General features: G+C 47.6%; 1 protein-coding gene across 8 annotated transcripts in view; it reads left to right on the forward strand.

The window, feature by feature from the left end:
• The window catches only part of SLC16A13 (solute carrier family 16 member 13), a 539,336-nt gene that overhangs the window by 303,374 nt on the left and 211,016 nt on the right, over positions 1 to 24,946 (forward strand). For all 8 annotated transcript variants that reach the window (XM_069645507.1, XM_069645516.1, XM_069645522.1 and 5 more), the window contains one exon: positions 5,161 to 5,376. In XM_069645507.1, coding sequence (XP_069501608.1) covers positions 5,161 to 5,376 — 216 coding nt within the window. The remainder of the gene's footprint in view (positions 1 to 5,160; positions 5,377 to 24,946) is intronic.

Genomic DNA, 24,946 nt, shown 5'->3' on the forward strand with positions numbered 1-24,946 from the left:
TCTTTTCTTCCTTTACCGAACACCTTTACGGCCCCCCGCGGCCGAGGCGCACGTAGCCCCCTGCGGCTGTGTGCCCCGTGTAACGTCCTTATACAGCCGTCCTACTTTCTTTTACCCCTCCTCCTCTTTCTTCACTTGTCGTGGCCGGCGTTCTCCGTGCGCAGCCACGTCCCCCTTTTCACCTTTCCCCGATCTACTCGTTACCGTTTACCTCCGTCTCCACTCCCTTACCATTATTCTCTTCCCCACCACTCTCCGAAAAAATGCCTTGTGTTCGAGATATCCTATGAAAGCCCTACTGGTGACGTCACCAATCTCTTCAAAAACTACTGGTAAGTTCTTTACACGTTCTTAAAAGTACGAAATACGCTTGCAACCTCCCCCTGTTAACCCCACAGCTGTCTTCCTGTCACGCCTGGAACAAGGTAATCAACAATATAATCGGACTGGGCACGCTGCGTTGCCTCGCGTGTGATACGCCCCTCGACAGGAGGGCTTAACCAGCCAATTATCTTCCGTATTAGGCAACCAGCTAGCTACCGCCTACAGGGAAACGTCATCTATCTATCGAGTTTCCTTCTCGATCAATAGGGATCCTCATCTACTCATTGATCAATAATCACCAAATCGTAGGAAACCACACACACACACCCTTACACGTGGTCGCGACCTAGGCCAATCAGTGTCTACGAGCGGCCGCACGTGATGTTTTCGTGCTCCGCCCCCTCCTCTCCCGTAACGTAGCGGACTGCTCTTGCACTTGTCCAGCTACCATTCACTTCACCGTCAACACTAATTTATCAAACCTTCGCCGTGCACCTGTGTAACACCTCCCGCCTCCCGTATGCTATTCCTCCCCCCTCCCTCACAATTTCACATTGCTTGTTGGGCGTGGCATACTCACCAAGTTCTCTTGATGCGGGGCCGCTCGACTGCGTGCACCCCTTCAAGCGGCTCGCCACCTCCCCTGGTCTGGACCATGTCTGGACACTCGCCAACCGCGGGCGGGATACTTCTCAACCGGCTGCCGAAGGCCAATATCCGGATTGCGCTGTCCGGTCTTCTCGCAGTTCCGCGATGGTCCTGTAGTCCTCAAAAGGGGGCAGCGGCAGAGGGGGCCGTGCCACCGGGCCTCCTCGCAACGGGAGCACTCGGAAAAATAAAATACAAGCAGATCTCAAACAGATCTCAGCAGTGCCTCCAACTTGTCGGGGGGAAATTGTCCGTGGACCTCCGGGCAGGGAGGCCCCAACTCCTCCCGCGTATCCCAAAAATGAGTATGAGGCACACGCAAGAAGCAAGGTGATTCTGCTGTTTATTAAACAAAACGGCAGGGATGGGTCAAGGATCGTACGCGTCCGTCCTGACACTCTCTCTCCAATCGTGGGGCTCGCAGGCCCTTTTTACCTTAGTATGATGCGCTACTTGCGTCACCTGGGAAAGTTAGCAAAAAACCTATCGCCACTCTGGATTGGTTCCTCGAGTGGTAGGGTTAGTATAGCATACGTATAGAGAGCGCTGTTAGTGGTTGAGAGTCAGTCAGGTGGTATACTTGGGTTGTCCCTTCAATTAGATACATGAAAACTGTTACATGAAGACCCCTGAGGATTGGCTAATGTTAATGGCGTCAGTGATAAGAGCCCTATGTTCTGATTGGTCCACTCGCGAGCCCCCCAGTCTGGGACCATCGCTGTTCCCAGCTCGCGGTGCACCTGTCATTTGCAACAATGTATCACTATGGGTATGTGCAGACAATGCGAGGATTTATTTATATGCTGGAGGGCAGACTACTCCCACCGCCGCAGATGTCCATTGAGTCGCTTAATTGTATCTGCCTGTGTCTTAAAACGTGGGATCCAGGCGCCTCCCTCCTCCTGGGCCTGGCACCCTGTCAGGTTCGGCTTGGTCACGTGAGGAGAGACCGTGGTTGAGGCAGAATTCTGCACATTTAATATTGCATTTTCCACTGTGTGCCTGGCTTAGTTTGCAGGTGTGACCTTGGCATCGGCTTGTGATATGCGAGTTTGCAACATTGTGCCCTTGACTGTCTGCTCTCGCCGGGCTCATTCTGCAGGGTCAGCAATTGTACTCTTGCTCGTTCAATGTTCATGGAGGCTCTTGCTTGCGGCCTACTTGGGCCTGGTGCATAGGTGGGGATGTTTGATGCACGGCGCTTTAGGTTATGGTATCATATTGCTTTATCCCCAGTATCATGTCTTCGTTATATTTCTCATTGCAATGCATGGGGTAGGAGAAGCGTCAGCAAGCATTTTAGATGAGTTCATTGTGCGTCTTGCGTTTCTGCATTTTGAAAAACCTATGTGAAAAATAATAAAGATGCGCGTCAGTGGGTGTGTCCGTCACCTACGTCATAGCACTGAATATGTTCTTCGTGTGGATTGGTGTGGGAGTGTCCAGTGTGCATGTTTGCACGGGTGTGCTGACCGTTGGCTAGGTCGTCATGGCATCTCTAACGATGTGTTCATTTACTGTTGAATGGTTCAGTCGAGTTCATCAATGCCGCAGGTGTCGGCATGGGCAGGGCAGGCTGGTGGGCAGGCTGGTGGGCACATCCGTATGTTCCTGTACCAGGGTATTTGGTCGTCTGGTAGATGGGCAAACTCCTCTTGTGGCGGGTGTCTGGGCCGCGATCCTCTAGGCCATGGGTCTGAGGGGATTGGTGGGAGCCTTTTGTTCCATTCTCCCACTTCAGTGGAGAACATCGTCTGGAAACAAGGGCTTTGAGCTTGCCGATTGTCTTTCTATCGCAGCACTAAGTTACGAATTAGGTCTCTCATCAATGTGTGTATGGTACAAATGGAAAATATCCTTTTTCAGAAATATTTTGGTACCCCCCCATCAATTCAATATCGAAAGACTTGAATTCACTGCTGCTAACCAATGCTCCAGGTCCTGTTCTTGATCGGCAAATCTTTGCCAAACCTGCCTTGGACAGTGTGCATGTGACTGAAGAGTTGTTAAGAGAGAATCCGCTCTTGGTTAACACGATTTTATTTAGAGAGGACTGGATTGATACAATCCGCAAAGTCAGCAGTTCAAGGCTTTAAAATAGCCTTTTGGGAATGCGATAAACCCTTGGGTGTGGGCCCACTATACCTGCAGAAATTCGAAACTCTTTTTGGAGGGACCCGTTTTTGCGTCTTAGGTTAAATCTGTTGAAAACAGGCTTTGCGGTATTTGTTCATAGCGACCGGTCACTGCTTGATGAGAATTTTTGGGAAAGAGTTTTGAGTGGGCATGCGAACCCACTAACTAGTGATGCACTGCAATTCATGAGCCTGATGGATTTAATCTCTTTAAGGTGGTGGTAGTAAATGTCACTGTTTCGCTAGTGTGAGAAGTCTGATATTTGTGATCCGCAGTTCACATTTTGCATTTCTTCTGATGATGGACATATGCCTACTCTTTATTTTTTATTTCTTATTGAATTGAACTGAATTACACTGATTAGCATGCCCTTATAGGCATACCTTTTAGAATTATACTGATACTCTTTTTAAGTTTAGTGATGTTTTTCTTTTTCTCTGTTTTAGATTTTAAAATGTAATAACTTGTAAATAGTACCTACTCTTTGTTTCTTTGTGTATTGTCTTTTGTGTAAGGTTGATTAAATTAACCAATTCACAATAAAACAACAAAGATTATTAATGTGTGTATAAATTTGGACCAAAATAAATATATTCAAATATAAAACAGAACATCAACTCAAAAGAGGTCAATACAGACCGCCGATGAGTGGTAGCAGTGCACGGTATAAATCAACATAACATAACAGAATATAACACCAGTTCTTCTGAAAGAAATCAATTATTTGTACATCTTAATTAAAGACATTCTAATGATCATACTTTAATACAATGTGTGGCAAAAATCAAACAAATATATTCTCTTACAGTTTACCTAATTTCAAATTTCTTTAACTGATGTTATAATTCTAAATATTACTGAAGGGGACATCTACTGGCAAAGAGCAGTATAGCCACTCTTATATTTAAAGACATTTGGTAAGTGAAGTCAAAGAATATTTGGTGGCTGCCAGGGCTGAGCCCTGGCTAGCCATGGCCCACATAAAGCCCTGAATCCATCTCCAGGAGCGCACCACAAGCTCTTCTATGTGCGCCAACTCCATCCCTGCAGCCACACCCCAGGCTCTTCTATCTACGCAACTCCACCCTGTGCAGCTCCACCCCTGCCTCTTCTATCTTTGCCAAGTCCATCCCCACTAGCCCTAACCCAGGCTCTATTGTCAGCACCATTCAGAGCAGGGCAACTCCTTCCCCAGCAACTTCGACCCATGCTCTTCTATCTGTACCAACTCCATAAACTGCAGCTCCACCGCACGCTCTTCTGTAAGTCCCAACTCCATCCCAACAGCCCCACCCAGGCTCTTCTGCCAGCACCAACTCCATCCTGAGCAGCTCCACCCCAGGTACTTTTCTCTTTGCCAACTCCATCCCCATCGGCCCTAACCCAGGCTCTTCTGTCAGTGCCAACTCCATCCCCAGCAGCTCTACCTTAGGCTCTTCTTTCAGTGCCAACTCCAACCCCAGCAGCTCCACCTTAGGCTCTTCTTTCAGTGCCAACTCCATCCCCAGCAGCCCCACCCATGCTGTTCTGTCAGTGCCAACTCCATCCCTAGCAGCCCCACACAGGCTCTTCTGTCAGTACTAAGTCCATCACCAGAAGCGTCCTTCATGTACAGCTCAATCACTGACCACTCCATCACAGGAAGTTTTAGTCCCATTAGTTCCAGCTATGTCATACATGCTATGTCGTCCAGCTATGTCATACATGCCAACATAACCCATTCCATTGGGAGATGGTTGTCCACTTCTGTTTTTTACTTTACCTTCTGAGACTTTTAGTCCTGAAGTTCCCATTATAGATCAACGACTAAAAGTCCCACAACGGAAAGAAAAGCCAAGATTGCAATACCATCTCCTGAATGGAATGGGGCATGTTGGCATGCACAGTGTCGACCATCCCAACACTGCTCTATTCCCCCAACTGCACAATTACACTCATCCCATCACCATCCTCTCCATTCCAGGAAGCTTCATCTAGGACACCTCCATTACGGACTGTACTTTACTTCCCCTGAGACTGTAGTTAACTCTCCCTTCTCCCTCTTCCATCTAGGTTTCAAGGCAATGGCCCCCCAGGTGTACCCTGAGCCCCCAGATGGCGGCTGGGGGTGGATGATCGTACTCGCGGCCTTCATGCAGACTTCGCTGGTTTATGGGGTGATCCGCTCCTTCGGTGTGTTCTTCGTGGAGTTTGTGCAGCACTTCGAGGAGCTGTCTGGCCGTGTCTCCTGGATCACGTCCATTGGCATCGCCGTGCAACAGTTTGCAAGTGAGTCCTGATGAAGGGCGGAAGGAGTGGTGCAAAATGCAATGTGCCCTGGGGTGTAGGAAGACGTACCCACTACGTCAATGAGGATTCCATGTCATTTTATCGTGGGATGTTTTTTCGCTGTTTTTTTACTGCAGATTTCTTTACAAAAAAACTAATAGAATTTTTATTTTTATTTTATTTTTTAGGGGGTTTACCCCAAACCGCCATCCCCTTTAATTTTTTATATATTTTCGAACACCCACACCCAATCAATATATTTTCCAACCCCTCAACCCCCCGAAAATGTGATGAGTTTATTTTTCAGCAAAGAATTCACCGTAAAAACCCAGAGAAAAAACATCCCGCGATGAAAGGACGTCGTACCATCAGTGAGAGGAACCCAGTCCAGAAAGGCTAGACTTTGGTATAAAATGTTGATCTTTCTCAGAGATTGAGAGGCACAAACTGTCCTCCACAGTACCCAGAAGGTATCTGGCATATGTCGACTTATAAACAGCAGGTTACTTCCAGATATAAATATGGGAGAGGGCGTCTTCCAGGCCTGGAGACTCTGCACAGACCTTAGGTACACAAATGCTCATTGCAGAATTGTGCGTTGTGCAGTTCCTGTGTGTTCTATGTGCAAATGTTGTGTACATTATCCATAACCATAAGTTCATGTCCATGCCACTGGACGCCAGTTTTCACATTTAATTTGACTCCCGTTCATTTTTTTTCCATACATTTATTTTAGTTAGGTTTATTGTGTTTCTTTATTGTTCTTTTACTTTAATCTGAGTTGCTTGTAGCCGGTTTACTCTGGCTGGAGGGTGCCTGGCCTGCCACAAAGCACTGAGGTCTCGTGCCCGGCTGCTATCTGTTTATTTTTCTTTCAGACTCCCCTTCATCACACAGATTATTTTCTTGCTGCCTACTTGGCACTAGCCTCCTGATGGGCTTAGGGCAATCTGTGGCATTACACAAAATGTGGGGGCCCCTACAAGCCCTGCTGAGCCCCCCCACCCACTGCCAAGTTTTTCACATCAGCAACAGGCGTGCCGCAGATTCCAGGGGCTGGCCTCGGCCGGCAGGCATGGCAAAGCACAGATGACTGTGCTGCTGATGGGATGCACTGCACTTGATGAAAGATGTACATTTTTAAAAATCAAACCCTACATCATGCACCTAGTTTAAGAAGAAGGGAGTGGCGTGGCGTCTGTCCCCTGGTATCCAAAAGTGCCAGCCACCACTCTGCGTAACCAGAAAAATTATTATGCATATGCTAATAGTCTGTTTTTTGGTGCTGGTAGGATGGGTGGTCCCAGGGGGCGGGTGTGTCGCACTGGCATTGTAAACAATTCGAGGTCGGTGGAGGCAGGTGAATATTTTTAGTGGAGGGCCATTAACATCGCCTATGAATTGGTGTGAGCCACCAAGCGTAGGGAGGGAGCCCTAGTAATGTAGGGTGTGTTTAAGGCACACTTCTTGAGAAAAATGGGGTAAAAAGCCATGCAATTTACTATTCTCTAGGACAATATATGAAAAACAATTGAGTTGATGCTATTTTATCAGCAGTACATGAAGTCATATTTATGAAGCTGAGGCCACAATCTATCTATGCCAGTATCTGTCACTATAAATACATTTCAGAAAGTTGAAGGCACAATCTACGCCGGTAAAGTGACTGCATATCACCAAACAAGCAGTCACAAATGATGCCAGCATATGGACTGCCAAATCAATTTTCCATGAACATGTGGGCACAATAAATGCTAGTATAATGACTGTAAATGTCTCCTAAAGCTGCATGGACAATCTACTTCAGAACCAGTCGATATAAATCACTTCTCTTTTCACCCGCCTCATTAAAAACGTGCATTTATCTCTCCTGCACGTATTGATAGCATCAGTCGAAATGGGCTCACAGTAGCTGCCCATGTTGGCAGCCCTAAAACACTGCAGCATGCTACTTTAATTCAGGACATTAAATGTGTGATTTGCAGTGTGCACGTTTCAGACTACCTTTGCTGGTACCCTAAGGCCATCCCTTCTCTCAGGCATCTTAAAATATCCAGCAATGTTTTTATCACCTGGTTGCCTTTTTACTCTGGCATCCTCTACATTAGTGCCCTGCTATCAAAAAGTGATTAATACCTTTTCAGTGAACATTTAGTATTTCAGCTCCCCGCTGGCTGGCTGTTCCTTTATGATCTGCATCAATTAACCACCTTGCTGCATCCTTTTTATCCCATTATAATAAGCACCTCATGGGTGCATTGGATTGTTCTTTCCAGCTGCAGGGACGGCCCACCGCCCCAAAGCTATGATGCGGCGTACACACAGGCCACTTCAATTTAAACCATGACAAAATGATGAACAGGGGCAAGCAGACGTTTCCTGATTTGTGGACCTGATGAGGGAGACGATGCAGTCCACACCCGAGGCCATCAATACATACCGCATAGAGACAGCCTCACTCTAGTATGCAGAGTGATTTAACAATAGAACACGTTCTTATATATAAAGAAAAACAAAGAAAGCCCACTGTGTATGCGGAGGCACTTGCACGCACACACTCATATTAGTATGTATTCACACATATAGCTTTCTAGTTCCAGAAACATTTTGTTTTGCTGATTTTAATTTAGCTGCTAATTGATTACAGAAATTATGAAACAGGTGACGGGTACAACAGACTGCGAGAGGTTTCACCCAGGAAAGTGAAGATGAAGTGTAGCGTTAAGAACAAATGCTAAAGCTCCTCCTTATATTTATTACACACATTAAAACGCTACAAAAATGAACCGAATAAAGGAGTGGTACAGGTATTACAGGTTTACTTTCTTTTTTTTTTCTATTTTAAAGCATGCATTAGCTGCTGGACTTGCCTGCACGCAGGAAAGGCACCCAGGCCTTTCTACCCTTCCAGTTGAAATTGGCTCAATACTTAGGGTGAATCCCTGCAGCTGCCCACACGTTGGTAGTCAGCAGTCCTATGAGACTACAAGATACTCCATTCATTCAGGACTTTAAATGTTCGCTTTGCATTGCTCATGCTACAGGCTGCATTTTCTGGGGTCATCACTTCGCAGCAACGCTCTTATCATCTAGTTGCCTCTTTGCTCCACTTTCGTTTGCATTAGCCCCTTGATGACAAGGATTAAATGCGTTTCAGTGGACATTTGGACATTTGGACATTTCAGCTCTCTGCTGCCTGCCCATCGCATGATAATCTGCAGCTTTCAAACCTTGGGCGGGGGAATTATGTCAGACGTGCTCTTCACCTGTCAGCCGGCACATGGGTTGGCTCTATTTTGCACAGCAACCAACAAAGCGAGTTTCCCGAAAGGCACGAGCTCTGTGCTGAAAGAAAAAAAATGAAAGGGTGCCCTTTTCATAAAGCCTGGAGCTTGCTTTTAGGGTTTTCTTGCAGGGCGGTCTCCTCTAGTCACCCGCTGGGCATGGGCAGCATGGGGCCCACTTAAGCCAGTGAGGGCAATGCAATGTGTGTATCTGGCTTGTGCCCAGGCTGCAAGCACAGCTGACGCCTTGTGCGCCGATGTCTCGCCTAGGTCAAGCCCGTCAGTGCCGTGACTCGGGCAGGCCGTGGGCAGGGAGCCCCACTGCTGTGTTGGATGGCATTTCATGGATGTCTCCTTCGCGGAGTTCCCTATTTCATTTTCAGCTTGTTCCTGCAACCATGGGTTTTCCCACAGATTTTAATGTTCTTTCTAATGCAAAGGTTCGTTTCGTTTTGTGGATTATTTTAAATGCTTTTTGTTCAATGCACGTTCATTAGTATCGCATGCTGCTGCTTGTTATGACCTTCTGGCTGATTATTCACCTGACTTGGCCTGTGTCACTGAAACTTGGCGGCCCTTCTGTGGTGCAGGCCTTGCCAGCTCATTATACGATGTGTTTGTTGCCTTGATATAATTTTGGCTCACCCAGGTGTTGGGTTGGCCTTCATTTTTAAATCTAGTTGGGCTTGGACAGCTGTCTCGCCTCCTCATCATGTTAAAATGGAACCATTATTGGTTCGGGTATCTGTTACAGCACCTCTAACTCTTCACATTTTAATTGTGTATTGCCACCCCTCCCCCTGCTGATTCTGATTTTGATGCTGCTTTTTTGGAATTCGCAGCCGATTTACAGAATCCCTATGACAATTTTTTGAGTGTTGAACATTTTATTTATTGGTTATTTATAACAAGTGTTTCGAGGCGCAACAAGAGGGTGGGGGAACAGGGATGACAAACAGTAACAATCCTACTAGGCCTTGTGACATTCGGATCATGCAAGTGCAGTAAGGAGAAAGGCAGGGAAGAGGGGAGCGTTAGAAGTGCCGGTCAGGGTTAGAAGAGCCTGTGAGAAGGTGAGTTCCAGGGGATACCAGGTGGACAAAGACAGGGGAAAGCAGAGTGCAGGGGAAGGAAGGTCCACAAACTAAGTGCGGGGTAAGGGGCTGGAAGGGCTACAAGGGTACAGGCCATGGCCAGGCTAGTACGGGGTGAGGGGCCCGGAAGGGCGGGGCAGGATGAGAGTGGGGGGGCAGGGGAGACCAAGTGCTGGGGTAGACTGGACTAGGGGGGCCTGGTGCGCTGTAAGACTGAAGGAACCAGGCAGCCAGTCAAGGGCAGAGAGGGACAATAGCAGAGGAGGGGAAGAGGGATGGAAGAAAATAAAAGGAAGGTTTTGAGAAGCTCAAACTTACGGAGATCCGGTTCAAGTCTGAGAGAGATGGGGAGGCCATTCCAGAGGGAGGCTCCTGCGGAGGAGAGAGATCTATGACCCCACTCTCTGCTTGTAAAAACGTCTGATCTGCAGAGAGTTAGAGCTAGACGACCAAGTGCCCTAGCATGGATGTATTTAGGGAGAGGGAGTTGGATATAGCGGTGTCCCAGGCCCCAGAACGCCTTGCGGATGATGCAGAGGGTCTTGAACTTGATCCTCGCAGCAACCAGGAGCCAGTGAGATATTTTAGGGCTGGAGAGATGCGGTCCCTGGGCTTGAGGCCAAGGATAAGTCTTGGATTCTGGATTAGTTGAAGGGGGCGAAGGGAGGAGTTAGGCCGATTGAGGAAGAGGCTGTTGCAGTAGTCCAGCCTGGAGCGGACCAGAGCTTTGGAGACATTGAGTTTCTGGGGGAAGGTGAAGAAAGGGAGAATGCATTTCAGGAGTTGCAGCTGAAATGTGGCCGCCTTGGCAAGGTCCGTGATTTGAGGAGAGAACGAGAGAGCAGTGTCGAAGATGACACCAAGGTTTATTGCCTCACAGGAGGGTGAGGGGGTCTATGGAGGGCGGCCAGCGTGTGGGAGGGAAAGAGGGAGCAGGGGTCCCAATGAGAAGGATCTCTGTTTTACTGGCATAAAGGCAGAGATCGTTAGCAGTGCACCATGCCTGGATAGCAGACAAGCAGTCAAGAACGAGATGGGAAGAGGTGGGAAGCTTGAAGGAGAGCTGCATGTCATCCGCATAATAATGGGAGTGTCATGATGCATACCTCCAGACTTCAGGATCAGACCAGCCATCCCCAGTTGCAGGCTCCCATGGAGTCCATTAAGGCCCCAAAACGTTTTCAGAAGCCTTCCTGGAGCCAGGCTCATATTATTTAATCATGTGAACAAGGATACAGTGAACATGGAGGCACACATAGCCCAGTCTGGAGGAACTGATCCATGCAGTCTAGTTTCCAGGGTGTGGCTGTGCTTTGGTCTACTTTACCCCAAGGCTATATAAACTACACCCAAAGGACAAGAAAACGCTTCGCGTTATTCTGCACTCTGCAGCGTAACGCTCACCGTGTCTGCTCAGCTCCTTCCTGCTCAGTTTACTTCAGCCACGCATCAGGAACCACCGATCATCAGCACCTGTTGGAGAAAAGGAAAGAGAGAACAAGCAGAAGAACAGCAGTTGTGTCCTTACCTAAGAGAAGCAGTCCTCCAACTCCATCCGAACGGCCTTCTCTTCTGCCGTTCCTGGGAACCACAGCACCTGCAGAAAAAGACACAAGAAGGGAGAGCGAATACTCACCCGGAGGCGACAGTCTTCCAGCATTCCATCAAAGCGGTTCATGCGATCGCTGCTCCGGAGTCACACCGCACCTGCAGAGAAAGAGAAAACGAAACATCAGGTTAGTCGCGCAAAGGAAAAACCCATTTTAAATACATCTCGACGCTGCGCTCTCGCGATAACACTCACCTGCAGAAATACTGCGCAGCGTCGCAGTTAGGAGCCTAATTCTTCATCTGGCACCTCCAAAACCACACCTGCAAAGGAATAAGCACAATAGTGAAAACTTTGGCAACAAAAGATCACTTAAGCAAAACTGTTACCAAGAACCGATTGGTACAAAGACTTGCCTACGGAGTCGCAGCTGGTCTGGATTCCTCTACAGGCCGCAGGAACAGTGACGCAACTAGATCCAGTGAAAACGCCTATGAACATTAAAGCGCCCCTGCCTTCAGACGCAGGATGGAAAGTCCACCATTAAAACACCTAAGATGAGACATAAGCACAGAGGGAAGCGCTAGGAGGTTAAGGGAGGTGGGAGTCTTGTCTATCCAACGCAGATGGTTAACATCTCCGTTCAACATTCTAGGCAAACGTCCACTCGTGAGAGAAGTAGTGAGACAGAGACAAACACATGCAGACGTTCATCGCTCAGCTTCGTGCAACGCCCCCGTGGCGACCAGGTGAGTGTAACAGGAAGTTAGGAGAGGAGGTGGAAGATCAAATGGGCTAGACGGGCCAGGTAGCTATTGAAAAGACAGGGCGAGTGGATAGGCCCAGTTGAACCTGCGATGTCCAGAGCCAGGTCCGGGATACCAAGGGTATCACAGAGCCGATTTATCAGGGTGGCATGATTGACCATATCAAAGGCAGAGGAATGGTCAGGAAGGATGAGAACGGAAGGAGAGCTGGAATCGAGATTATAGAGCAAGTCTTCACAGGTGTTCAGGAGAGCAGTTTCTGTGCCTCTGGCAGCTCTGAAACCAGACTGGTGGTTGTGGAGGGAACCAACAGATCCAGTGTGGTGCAGCTGGGAGATGGCCAGATTCTCCAAAGGTTTGCCCAGAAAGCGGATAATGGAGATAGGGCGGTAGTTTGCCAGACAGGAATTGTCGGCAGAAACCTTTTGAGCAGAGGGTGCACAAGGGAGTGCTTGAGGAGTGAGAGGAAGGATCCAGTGGCAAAAGAGTGATTGCAGAGTCAGTCAAGGCTGGAGCAAGGGAGACAATGTTGTCCTTGATAGTTCTGGAGGAGCAGGAGAGCACCTGTTTGGATGACACTTTCATACAGCAGACTTGTCTAGAAACCTCATCAGGTGTTGTGGGAGAAGAGAAGAGAAGAGTAGCAGGGGAGGGGGCCAAGGGACACCTGAGAGCTGGTGAGGGAGAAGAGTGTGGAATAGAGGAGAGTGAGGACAGGATGTCCTGAGTTTTAGAAATGAAGTGAGAGACCAGAGAAGTGCAGAAGGCCAGGTAAGGCAGAGGAGAAGTGGAGACTGCAGTAGGGTTAGTGAGTTCCTTGCAGAATTTGAAAAGTTCAGCCATGTTGTTAGTGGCTGCAGAGTTGCAGGCTTGGATATAGGCCCTCTTCTTCGAGCAGATGGAGAGTCTGTATTGCCTTTGGAGCAGACTGCAGGTCAGTTTGTCAGAGGATGTGTTCAAAGCCTGCCACTTCTGCTCAGCTGCTCTACACTCGCGTTTCAGAGCGGCCAGGTAGGAGTCATACCAGGAGTTGCACTTGGAGGCAGGCAGGCCTCCAGATAAAGGTCTTACCAGGCCTGTGTACACATGAAAAAAGTATGACAGCTTTATTATATTCCAGCGTACATTTACGTACAAGTTTAAAGCAGAGGGCAGTGCAAAGGTCAGGTTACATGACAGAAACCAGAAGGCTTCTTTTTATTTTTATCTACATAGATGTAATTGCAAGCCATGGAGAAAATCCTCTGAAAAGAATGTATTTCGAATGGATTGTGTCCTCCCAGGTATTCCTCATCTTAGATATTCGATATCCAGCTTGAGCTGTTTCTGAATTTCATTTTCGGTAGAGGGCGCAGTGCGCCGATGTAGTCAACTCGATATCCCACAAGGGCCTCCTTCGGATTGGATTGTGTCCTCCCACGTAGTCCTCATTTTGTGATATTAGATCTCGCCTCGAGGGCCTCAGTCGAGCGTCAACATCCTCGTCAGTACAAATAGCGCATGCAGTTCCCGTTGGATTCAGTTTGTTTTTACGAAAGCTCTCTCTTCGAGTTATTATCGGCGCGCTTCCGTTTTCCCAAGAAAATGTCTTCGACTCCTTCGCCACCAAACCCAAACATCTACTATGAAGATTTGCGTGGTTGAAAAAAGTCGGGGTTTGCGCCAGACGTGCAGGCTTAGGCTCCTCAACATGCCCTTCGATGGCTCGAGGTTGTTCGGCAGCAAGGCAGATGAAAGTTTGGAGGAGTTGCACACCTCCAAGGCGGCGGTTAAATCTCTTTAGTGCCTCTATTCGACAACCTCAACAACCCTATTCAAGCTCCTCTTCCTGGAGCGGTGGCTCTTTTCGTTTCTGTTCCTCAATTGGTAGAGGAAGACGACAGGCCGGACAAAGGGGACAAAGAAGATTCCCTCGTGGTGGACGAGGAAGCAGTGCTAAATCAGCCCCAGCAGCAGTAACTTTACCTTCAGCCGCTGCTGCAGCTGCCTCTAAGCCACTCTGAGGCCTTGACCCACTGTCGGAGGAGAATATCTCAGCATCTGCACGAATGGCAGGGTATTACTTCAGATGCGTGGGCACTGGAAATGGTAGCACATGGTTGCTGCCTTCCCTTTCAAAAAAAGGCCTCAGTGCCATCCACCGGGATACAACTCTGTCAAAATTCTGGATCCGCCCCTTGTGCAGGAAATCTTCACCCTGCTACGGAAAGGTGCAATAGAACATGTACCTGTAGGGGAGAGGAACAGGTTTGGTATTCCCCCTACTTTCTGATTCCCAAAAAGGACGGAGCATTGAGACCCACCTTGGACTTAAGAAACTTGAACAAGTTCCTCAGGCTCTCCAACACCAAGACTGGTTGGTATCATTGGACCTTCAGGATGCTTACTTTCATGTGCCAATCCATTTCAAGCACAGAAAGTACCTGAGGTTCGCGATTGGCAATTCTTATTTTCAATTTTGAGTTTCGCCATTCGGGCCGACCTCCGCCCCAAGGGTTTTCACCAAGTTGATGGCGGTGGTGGCAGCAAGTTTCAGGAAAAGCAGTTTCTCTGCATTTCGCCAACACACCTTTCCTCCTTTCTCTTGCCCTCAGTCATGTCTTATTCTTTGTGCCTCTTCTTCTTTGTGCCTTTTCTTTCTTTCTCATCCTCTACCAAAATCCAAACTTCTGCCACTCTCTAGGGCTCTCTGATGCATGTGCACACACACACGTGACCCACCCTTACTTCTTTGTCTTCTTATTTGCCTGTCTCCCAGTGTTTCTATGCCCATCTATGTCTCTTTCTGGCTCTCCATCTTCTGATTCCCTGTCCTCACTACCTTTCTCTCCCTTTCTCTTTCCCCTCTTGTGGCCCCAGTCCCTTCTACCTCGCCGTTCCCCCTCTTTCCTTCTCTGTCTCCCTCTCACCCAGACTGTCCTTGGTTTCTTTCTCGCCATCTCTCCCTATTTCTCCCCCTACCCACCCTCTTCTCTACCAAGGCATACCCAGAGGGTGTTTATATGCACAAGCTCATTTGGCAATGTCTTAACTTTGCCTTGATGATGACTGAAACACCAGCATTATGTAATCTGAGAGCACCATCACTTTAAAAGTGAATTTTCCAAGCGCCACACAGCACTAAAAAACTGCTCAACAATCACAGGCCTGATTCGACCTCTTTGAGGTCATTGGTGTCATGTAACTGAAAGGAAGCCCTGTAAACAGTGTGCCATACAGTCCTAAATGTATAGGGTTGGTTGCATTACTGCCTGTAGTTCTCAGGTTTCAAGCATCCCTCTGAACCAAAGGTTATTGCCTCTCACAAACCTTAACGTGCAGCTTGTGCTAATGTGAGGATTTTCCAGACTACCCCTTTACCCCATCTCCCAATTCAGAGCCTTGTTTTGTTGTACTTGGGTTACTGGATTGGGTTGAGAGAGGGATTGACACTTGCAATGTGAGATGGTGAAATGGGACCTGTTAGCCAGTTGTAGGACTGTAGAGGTGCAGGTTGTTTTTCCTTGTGAATCCTGCTCACCTTTTTCCAGACTAACGATTTCCGCTGCAAGAGCTTCTACCTCCTTACACTTCATTCATGTAAACATTTCAGGTTATGTTGGACTTGATGCTGGGTTCATCTAAATTATAGGCTTGCTTAACAGAAACAGATTCCCAGTACCTTTCTTACTTGGAATTCTTGACCGAATAGCTTACTCCCAAGTCCAAACCTATCTAGAAGACCATCACCTGCTAGGTACCAGACAATCTGGCTTTAGACCAAAACGTAGTACTGAAACAGTACTACTTGACCTAAAGATCCATATAGATCACATCCATGATTCAGGGAACCTAGCTATTCTCCTCCTCTTAGCCCTATCCGCTGCATTTGACCTTGTGGATCATGACACCCTATGCCAGCACCTTAGCACTCACTTCTAATTTTCGGCCGAGGCCACAACCTGGACCAAATCCTTCCTCAGTAACCGCACCTCAAGGGTCTTCATCGGTGAGGCGGCAGCTCATTCCATCACAGTAACCTTGGGCGTCCCCCAAGGCTCATGCCTTTTCCCCACCCTCTACAACACCTATACTAGGCCGCTCCTCGATCTGCTTGACTCCCTTGGAATCACCTACACTAACTTTGCAGATGAGACACAAATCCTCATTCTGATCTCCGGCAACCCCACCTGTGATTCAGCAACTATCAACAGAATATATAACATTATACAAAACTGGTTGTCCTCCCACAACCTTTGTCTCAACAATGAAAAAACGGAGCTGCTCATCGTGGGCTCACCTTACCAGCTAAAAACCATTGCGAATACCTTCTCCACTTTCTGCATCGATGGCTCTGTCATTTCAGTCCTAAAAATGTTAAAACCCTGGGCGTGCACCTGGATGCTGAGAGATCCATGACCAGACACATCAATGCCCTTGCATCAGCCACAGCCCCCACCTCCAAACTAATTTCTTTAAGCAGACAATTTCTCTCCCGCACCAATTGCCTTATACTCGCCAGAGCTCTCATCTTGAGCAAACCTGACTATTGCAATGTTCTCCTCATTAGCACCACTGCAGCTAATCTGGCCAAACTTCAATTACTCCAGAATAAAGCCATACGTGCAGCCCTGGGCAAAAGTCTTATCTGACCACATCTCTATAACCAGACAAGAAGTTAATTGGCTACCCATTAAAGCCTGATTTGACTTTGAAACCTTGACTATTGCACACCGCTGCATATACAAATATGCCCCTGAATACCTCAACAACAACATCCCAACAAAAACCCATGTCCGCTTGCTACAATCAGCTTCCAGCACCACTCTATGCATTCCTCGATACAGCAAGAAGAGCGCAGGCGGCGTCAGCTTCTGTGTTACAGCGCCCACCCTCTGAAACTCTCTTCCACTGTAACGCTCACCTGGTTCCCACGGAGGCGCGGCGTCGAAGGCGCAGAACTCTGAAGATGGACAGGAAGGGCCCCTCTATTCTGGCTTCCCTGGCTCGTTGGATACCCTCCTGTGCGTGAAAAGGGAGTATTACCAACTGTGGAACAATGCTCAAGCCTCCCACTCCCTTCCAACCCTCCACGATACCTCCTCCACGATTCCCTGTGAAGCCTCACCTTAGGGTTTGGAAGGATGAGCTCTCCATCCTGCTTCTGATGCAGGGGCGCGTTGAAACCCAGTTACTTCACTGGATTGAGGATTGATGGGAGTTCAGGTAAGCTTGACTGTTCAGGTAAGGCGCTGTAAAAGTTCTGTTCAAAAGTTCAAGCTTAATAATAATGTTCGTTGTCTAATTGCAGCAAGCGCTAATGCTTATGTCTTTTTCCCCTTAGGGGCCGGGGTTTGGAGTGCCGGAGATATGGCGCCGACCCGAAGTGAAACAGTTCTGGATGAGCCCTCAGGTAATGTCTTTGCCTTCGCTCATTCAATGTCTTTGTCTTTTTTCCCCATAGGGGCCGGGGTCCGGAGATGCCAAGAAGCGGCAGGACCCGAAATGCAGTGGGAATAATCCAACAGGTAAGACTTAAAAGGAAACTGAGCTTTCCTTATTCCTTTTCTCCCTCTCACCTTTGTTCTTGTCTTTTTTCCTCTAGGCGCCGGGGCGTAGCTGAATCCGGAAGATCGCTGCTGAAGATGGAAGCGCCTTGCCAAGGTGAGTAAAATGCAGCGCTGCAGCGATCGAAACGAAATGCCTTTAAAATGATGTCTTCCTTTTCAGGGCCGTTGGAGAAATGACTCCGGGATGCAGATTTAGCAGGTAAGGGCTTTTCTTCTCCTATTCTCTTCCTTTCTCCCCTTGCAGGTGTCCCAGGGTGCTGGCAGGCGTGGCTGAAGTCAGGATGCAGGAGCTGACACGGTGAGCTTCCAGCTGCTAGGTGCAGAACAACGCGAAGCACTTGTGGCTGTTCCGGTGGGGTTTAAATAGCCTTGGAAGAAGTTCCTGGTATGTATCCTTCCACCAATCAGGTATGTATCCTTCCCCGACCACACCCGGGTGGTGAAGTAGTCCTACAGGTAAAGTAGTCCCATTCAGGCCTCAAGAGGGCCTGGATGAAGCAGCAAGGTCTGCATCAGGTAAGTGAGCACCCAAGCACTTAAACACATATCCTCTTCTATGAGCCTGGCGCCTAAGGCGCCAGGACTGGGGTCCGCTATGAGCCTGGCGCCTAAGGCGCCAGGACTGAGTCCAAAGGGCCCCGACTTGGGCCCGCTGAGACTTCCCTGTGGAAAATGATGTCTGCCTCTGGGGTTGCTGGGCCCGGCCTGGCTCCTTAGAGGTAGGCATCATGACATCCACCAGCTTTAAGAAATGAACAATCAACATAACCTTAAAAAAACAGTTAAAAACCTGGTTGTTGCAAATATGCATAAAGCTTTGTCTACCTATTGTCAGTAAAAACGCTGTGATACCACCGGGTCTTGAGCAATACAAACATTTTATAAATACATTAATTAATCTGACGAGGTTGAGAGAAATTAGCTTACATCATATTTGTCTCAATGCTAGAAACTGTTTTGTGTTCAAATAGGTATGTCAATGAGATGGCCCCTCCAAATTTGGCCCACTTTCAACTCAGCACCTTTAGAGTAGAGGCTCCTTACCGCTACTTTGCTTGGCAGTCAATGCATCATTTAAACTGAGAACGTTTTTGGGGAGTTTGGATTATTCCTAGCAAGAATATTGCAACATGTTTTAATTGGGCCATACTTTCTGGCTATGTCTTTTACGCCAGGCATTTTAAAGTACTGGCAATGTCGAAACCAATAAGACCTTCACGAGCACAGAAATGGCAAAGAAAAATCAAGTGGCGCAAGATAAAGTAATGCCTTCATTTCTCAGGAGGGAAGAGAAGACTTCAAAATAAGTAGATGAGCTCCCTTCACAAGGCCAGGCAACAGGCATTACTGAGGAAACATCTCACCCGCCTCAGCGACGTTAACTTGGGAAACTTCATCTCTTTCCCACGTTGGGATCTGTGGCTCGGAGTCTTGTATCGTTGCTACGTTATAGAGTTTTCTTGATTTAATTAATTTTGACCACGCCGAACCTCTTTCATCTGTCAGAGGGCGGGTCAGTAGTGCTCTTTCCAATGTTACGTATGTATTGCACTTGGCGTTTAGGTCTCCACAGATTATGATATTGTCAATATCAAGGTCCACGTTAATGGTATCAATGACCTCAGCGACGGATTTGCAGAATTCTTTTGTTGATGTTCTCTCAGGGTTCCAGTACAGATTTATTATCGCCAGGTCTGAGGTGAGCCATGTGTCAAGAACTGGGTAGCGGCGCTGCCATGAGGTTAGGGAACCAAGCATGCCATAGGCTTCGATGATTTTGGTTTTAGGTGTAATCCCTGCGCCTATACGAGTAGCTGTTAGAAGGCCCAAGGATGGTCTTCCCATTAGGGACCTGGAAGCTGGGGAAAGTTTGATTGCAAATCCGTCTATTGTAGGTTGGTCTGTTAGCCACGTTTCTTGTAAACACAGGATATCGAAGTTTCCCAAGTTAACGTCGCTGAAGCGGGTGAGATGTTTGTAGCCTCTTGTGTTTCATGATGCCATTACCAGCTCTTTTTTGGCATACTTTGGAGCAAGTTCCTCTCTCGACGTAAGTGGCTCTTTGGGGCTTCTTGTTAGCTGCTATTCCTTTTGGCTTTGTCCAAACGTGTCTGCCAGCTACTTCCATGGTCCCTCTGAAACTTTCACCTTCTTCTCAGACTTTTGGTTCAGACTGTTTTTCTTCCATTTGTGAGTGCCAGAGTTTCTTTCCGCTGGACTCTGCGTAGTTTTGTGTTGATTGTACAGTCGGGCGCTCTGGCCAGAGCTTTCAGAATTTGATGAAGACTCATGGTTTGCGCCTTCTTTTCTCCTGTGTGTCTCTACCTGTCCATTCTTCGTGGTCTGATGCCAGGCAATTCTTCGCCTCGGGGTATCTTGCCCTCGGTTTTGATTGTAGAAGACTTCAGTTCTTGAGATATAATGGGTCCTGGTCGGGGAACCCCCTCCTCCCAATTTCTTGATCTGGTTGTTTAGGTTTGGGTTTTGGTAGTGCGAACAAGTTGAATCCTAATTGGTATAGGTCTTTTGTCACTTCTATAGGGATTTCTACTAGAGCTTTATTTCTTATATGAATATAAGCTTTTGCTCTGTGGTCCCGGTGGTATGGTTCCACCTACTCGAAGTCGTTGGTCGTCAGGTGTTGAAGCTTGCTGATTTTTGCCAGGGTTTTCAGAACCGTTTTTCTATTCAGTACCATATATCCTCCTTTAGATGAGATTTGCTCAAGTTTGAAGATTGTGGTTCCTGATCATTTTTCTTCAGATTCCTCAGGCCCTTTAGGCGTCCGCGGTTCGTCTGCGTGCCTAGTTGGCCTCTGGACATCTGTGCGGTAATCTCTTTTGTTTCCTGTGGTATTCGTCCGACTATATCTTTGCGAATGGGGGCTCACTTGGTAATTTCTTCGCACGTCCGTAGGAACCCCAACAACCTCGCCTCGCCCAGTCCTCGGTTTAGAAGTCTCATCATCACCTTCAGCTTCATCGATGCAGAGATCGGTGATGAGCTTATAGTTGAGGCTGCTGGAGGGAGTTTGTTAACTGACTGGGGCAATTTTGTTGTGGGTGAAGATTCTTCAGAATTGTCATGGTGCTGAGACAGATTCATTAGATCACTGTTTTCCTGAAATTCCTCGATTGTTTTTGGAGACTGGGCCATGTTCTGATGATCTGTTTTGGTGAATAGAGCGGGTCGTGTCCGTTCGGTAGCCCTCGTTTTTTCCTCTCCTTTTTTTCCCTTTGTTCCGTTACCTGGGACCAACAATACTTGGGGCGACTTTTCCCTTATTTGGTTTGATGGAGTAGTCGGGACTGGTTTTTTTTGTTGATTGGGTTTTTTTGTTGGTTTGATCTGAAGCGAATCCTGCTCTGTTCGCTCTTTTGAAGGCCTAGATTCTGATGTAATGTTCAATTGACGTGATGTTATTTTTGCGAAGATAGGGGCCAAGTCCTTCTGTGGTGGTCCTTCACTAGTTTGAGTCGCTCTAGAGAATAGTGGAGTGAGGGCTTGGCCGACGTTGCGCCTTTCCTTAAGCTGGTCTTCAAGTTTGGCGATTTTTGTCTCCAGGGACGCCTGTGTTTTGCTGGTTTTTGAATCGAGGGCTGTTATAAAGCCTTCAATGAAGGTCAATTTTGTCAACATTGTGGCTTGCATAGTAGTGTTGTCTTTAAGGGTTTCATTGATGGACTCGTAGAGTTTTGCAAAAGGATTTAACGCTATTGTGATTGTTGACATTATGGACAGCAAGTCTACTTTTTTACTGGGAGAGTCCTTCTGGGCAGAAGCTGATATTTCTGACAGATGATTTTGGACTGGTGTTTTGAAAATTACTTGAGTGTTCATTACATTTTGCACTGGAGATTTAGGCTTTGGGTCCAACCCAGGATTAGTTAAATCAGTTTTAGGCGATTTGTTTACCGGAAGGTGGTCTTGAACAGCCTCCAAAATCTCTGCGTCGGAGAGCTCGGAGTCTTGGTCCAATTTCCTTTTATGTTGTTTTAGGAAATATTCCTTCAGGGAGGACGATATCAGGGGGGTTGGAAAGCACTTGGCGCCCCCTTGAATTTTAGGTCCGACTTTTCTTAGTTTTTTTGTAAGTATTTTGTTTGGTGCAGGTTTTGCTTTCGCCGTTCCTTTTGGATTTGATTCCTTTGGAATTAAGGTCAGAGGTCTCATCAGTTAGATGGGGGTCATTTTGGATCTTTGTTGAATCGGCCCCTAGTTTAGGATTACGGTCTAAAGAAGGGTCGTTTGAAGTTTTGGTTTTCCGATCCTGATTGACTTTCTCTACTGACGTTAATGTTAGGTCTAAAAGTTTGGATTTGTCGGTGAAGCTTTTTTCCAAAGCTTCCTCGTCTGAACTCTGCGGTTCAAAAGTTATGGACCGATCCTCTTAGTCGGATGTCAGAGTCACTTGAGCCAATTCTTATGGCTCGCTCTGTTGTGATGTTTGAGGCCTGGTTTCCTATAGATGGATTTATGCTTCTGTGAATCAAGGCTGTGGTTGAGACCCTTAGCCGAGGGAAAGCCTGAGCCTGCACGTCCTCGGCTCCTTTCGCCTCCTCGTTACCAACAGTAGGGAGGTTTTTTGACAATTTTTGGTGAAACAAGCCTTCTGTCACGAGGAGCCAGTTTCCTCCCCCCATCCGTTCAGGTCCCCGCCGAAGCCATCCTCCGACAGCCTCAGGCGAGGTGCCACTCGTCGATATGGTAGAACAGATGGGGGTTGGGAATTTTATTTGCGGGCTCCCATGCGACACAGACTTGTTGGACGATTGTTTTGATTCTTCGCCAGTGGGGACTGTGATCTCAGTGTGGTCCGACAGTTGCCCCAGAACCGGCTGGTCCTCACCTCCTACTGGCCCTTGGTCTCGTTCCAGACCTTCTCCTGATTTGAAACGAGGGGGAAGCGGAGGAGGCAGGCACTCTGCTGATGGTTGATGGTTCAGTGACGCTGTTGCCACGAATTTAGTCGGTGCCTTGCTCTTTGGAGGGTCCAATACTATCAGTGTGAGTTCCTTTTGAAGAGCTGGCCGAATCGGGGACGGGAAAGGCAGGGATCCATCTCCTCCAGCTTCATTTAACAGTGTGTTGCTTCGCAGGCAACGTTTCTCATGGGTGACCTCGGACGGAGTGGGCGGAGCCATGTTGGTAAAGGTCGATCCGGTAAGTCGGGGGTGCGAGGGTACAGGGGTCTGTGAGACACTGAGTCGGGGTGAGAAGGGTGGAGGGTTGGAGATACTTGATTGGATACTTGATTGGGCACACGAAGGAAAATCGCAACAATCCACAATCGGGTTGTATGTTGGAAGCACAAAGTGCACTGTTCAGTTTATTTTTGTTGATGTGAATGTTTCCACAATACTGTTTCGTTCTGTGGAAGGCGGAGAAGGGGAGTGGAAGGAGAGCGGAAAGGAGAAAGCAAAAGGGGGAGCAGCCCGCTTACCGCTCCTCCCGACTCTGGACACCAGACACACTGCTTGCACACCGCGCAGTGCTCCGCGCATGCACGGTAAATATGTAGAACGTTTTGGAAGTTTTCTGATGCAGTAGAAAGTGGACTGTAGAAGCGGACTCAGGAAGCAGTCTCGGAGCAGCAAATAAGCAGCGGTCTGTCCTCACGTCCTCACCAGACACACTGCTCGCACACCGTGCATGCGCGGTGAATATGTAGAAAGTTTTGGAAGTTTTCTGATGCAGTAGAAAGCGGACTCAGGAAGCAGTCTCGGAGCAGCAAATAAGCAGCGGTCTGCCCTCACGTCCTCACCAGACACACTGCTCGCACATGCCCCTATATGAGAACTGTGAGAAAACATTATCAAGATCGCTAGAAAAAATCTAGGGGAAGGAAAGCCCCTTTCCTGGTGAAACCTTCTGTTTGTGCACCTTCGAACTTTGTTTGGAACTTGTAGAATGAGCTGTAAGTTTATAGCTCAAAGAAATTCCCATTTTCAATTGTATTTAGTTTAGACCGTAACGGTCAGTTTAGGGCTTTGGCATTGTCTGCCAATGGGTAGCGAGGCTGAACGGGGGTGGTAAGGCACCGTCGGTCAAGTGATCAACGGACAAATTGAAGCCAAGGTTTTGATTCAACTACATAGTTACAACAGAAAAGTCAGGGAATTGAGCAAGGTGGGGTTTTATATACGGTTTTATATATGGGGTATCAGGAGTATTATCCAAATGGAGTAGCGTATCTTAAGCATAATATCCCTCTAACTGTTCCTCGTCTCCTCTGAATAAGTCTGCCTGCCTGGTGGTAAACAGTTGTACAGTTTTTGGAGTGTTGAGTGCACCGCACTTCTTTCACGGCACCTTATTGTTGAGGGTTCAGTGTGTTTCGATGAACAGTAGACTGGTCAAACCTCGATCAGGTTCTGTACAGAAGGAATGTCAAGGCTTTGGAACTCCCTGCCACTGGCGCTCAGACTAGAAGAAAACACAAGGGTGTTCTGAAAAATGTTAAAAACCACCCTGTTTCAGTAATTAGTAAACAGAGTTCTTTCAGTAGTTTCCTTTAGAATGTTATGTCTCGTTTCCCATCGGCTTATTTTGATTGTGTAAATGTAGTCCTGTATTATTTGTTTGTCGGAGTTTGTTTTTGTTGTGCCTTGATGCCTCTGGGTTTTTGCTGCATTATAAACAAATAACTAAATGGTAGCGGCAAACAGACCAGTGAATGTTGGGGAGTTAGTGGCAAAGAGACTTTGGACAAGACAGACAAGAGGTGATGACCATATACAGGAACAAATATACAATGGCGTTAGTAGTAGGGCGGTCGGGAGGTTATGGGGAAGTAGATTTAGGAGGCGAGGCTTTAGACGATATGAAGGAGTGGATGGTTTAGGCATTTTTTACATGGGGATGACAGGTGTTCTGATGGTGCATTGCAAGAAAGGAGAAGCGAAAACATGAGGAAGCACATGGCAGTTTGGGAATAGAGAGAATAAGGAGTGGACAAGAGCAGAGGACGCAGAGAAGAGAGTAACGGGAGATACATGTTAGCTAGGTTGGGGGAAATTAGGGGAACTTAAGCCTCTCAAGGGTTGCAAACTAACAGAAATTGAATCGAAAGAAAACCAGCATGAGGCAATATTTCTGAGGCGGGAGCAGAGTGGAGAAGTTCGTGGAGGGTGCAAATTGAGAATTTGAGTACATTTTTACAGTGGGATCCAAGGAGTAAAGGAGTGGCCAAGGAGGGGGCTGCCAGGGTAGTCAAGGCAATTGAGTACCAGAGTCAGTAGGAGGGTTTTAGTGCACCTTTAGGTCAGAAGGGACCATATTTGTCTGATATTAAGCAGGTTAATCCGGGCTGCACTCAAAAATAGAG

Source organism: Ambystoma mexicanum, chromosome 1p (assembly GCF_040938575.1).
Source record: "Ambystoma mexicanum isolate Mex_15411 chromosome 1p, UKY_AmexF1_1, whole genome shotgun sequence".
In the NCBI taxonomy this organism is placed as follows: domain Eukaryota; kingdom Metazoa; phylum Chordata; class Amphibia; order Caudata; family Ambystomatidae; genus Ambystoma; species Ambystoma mexicanum.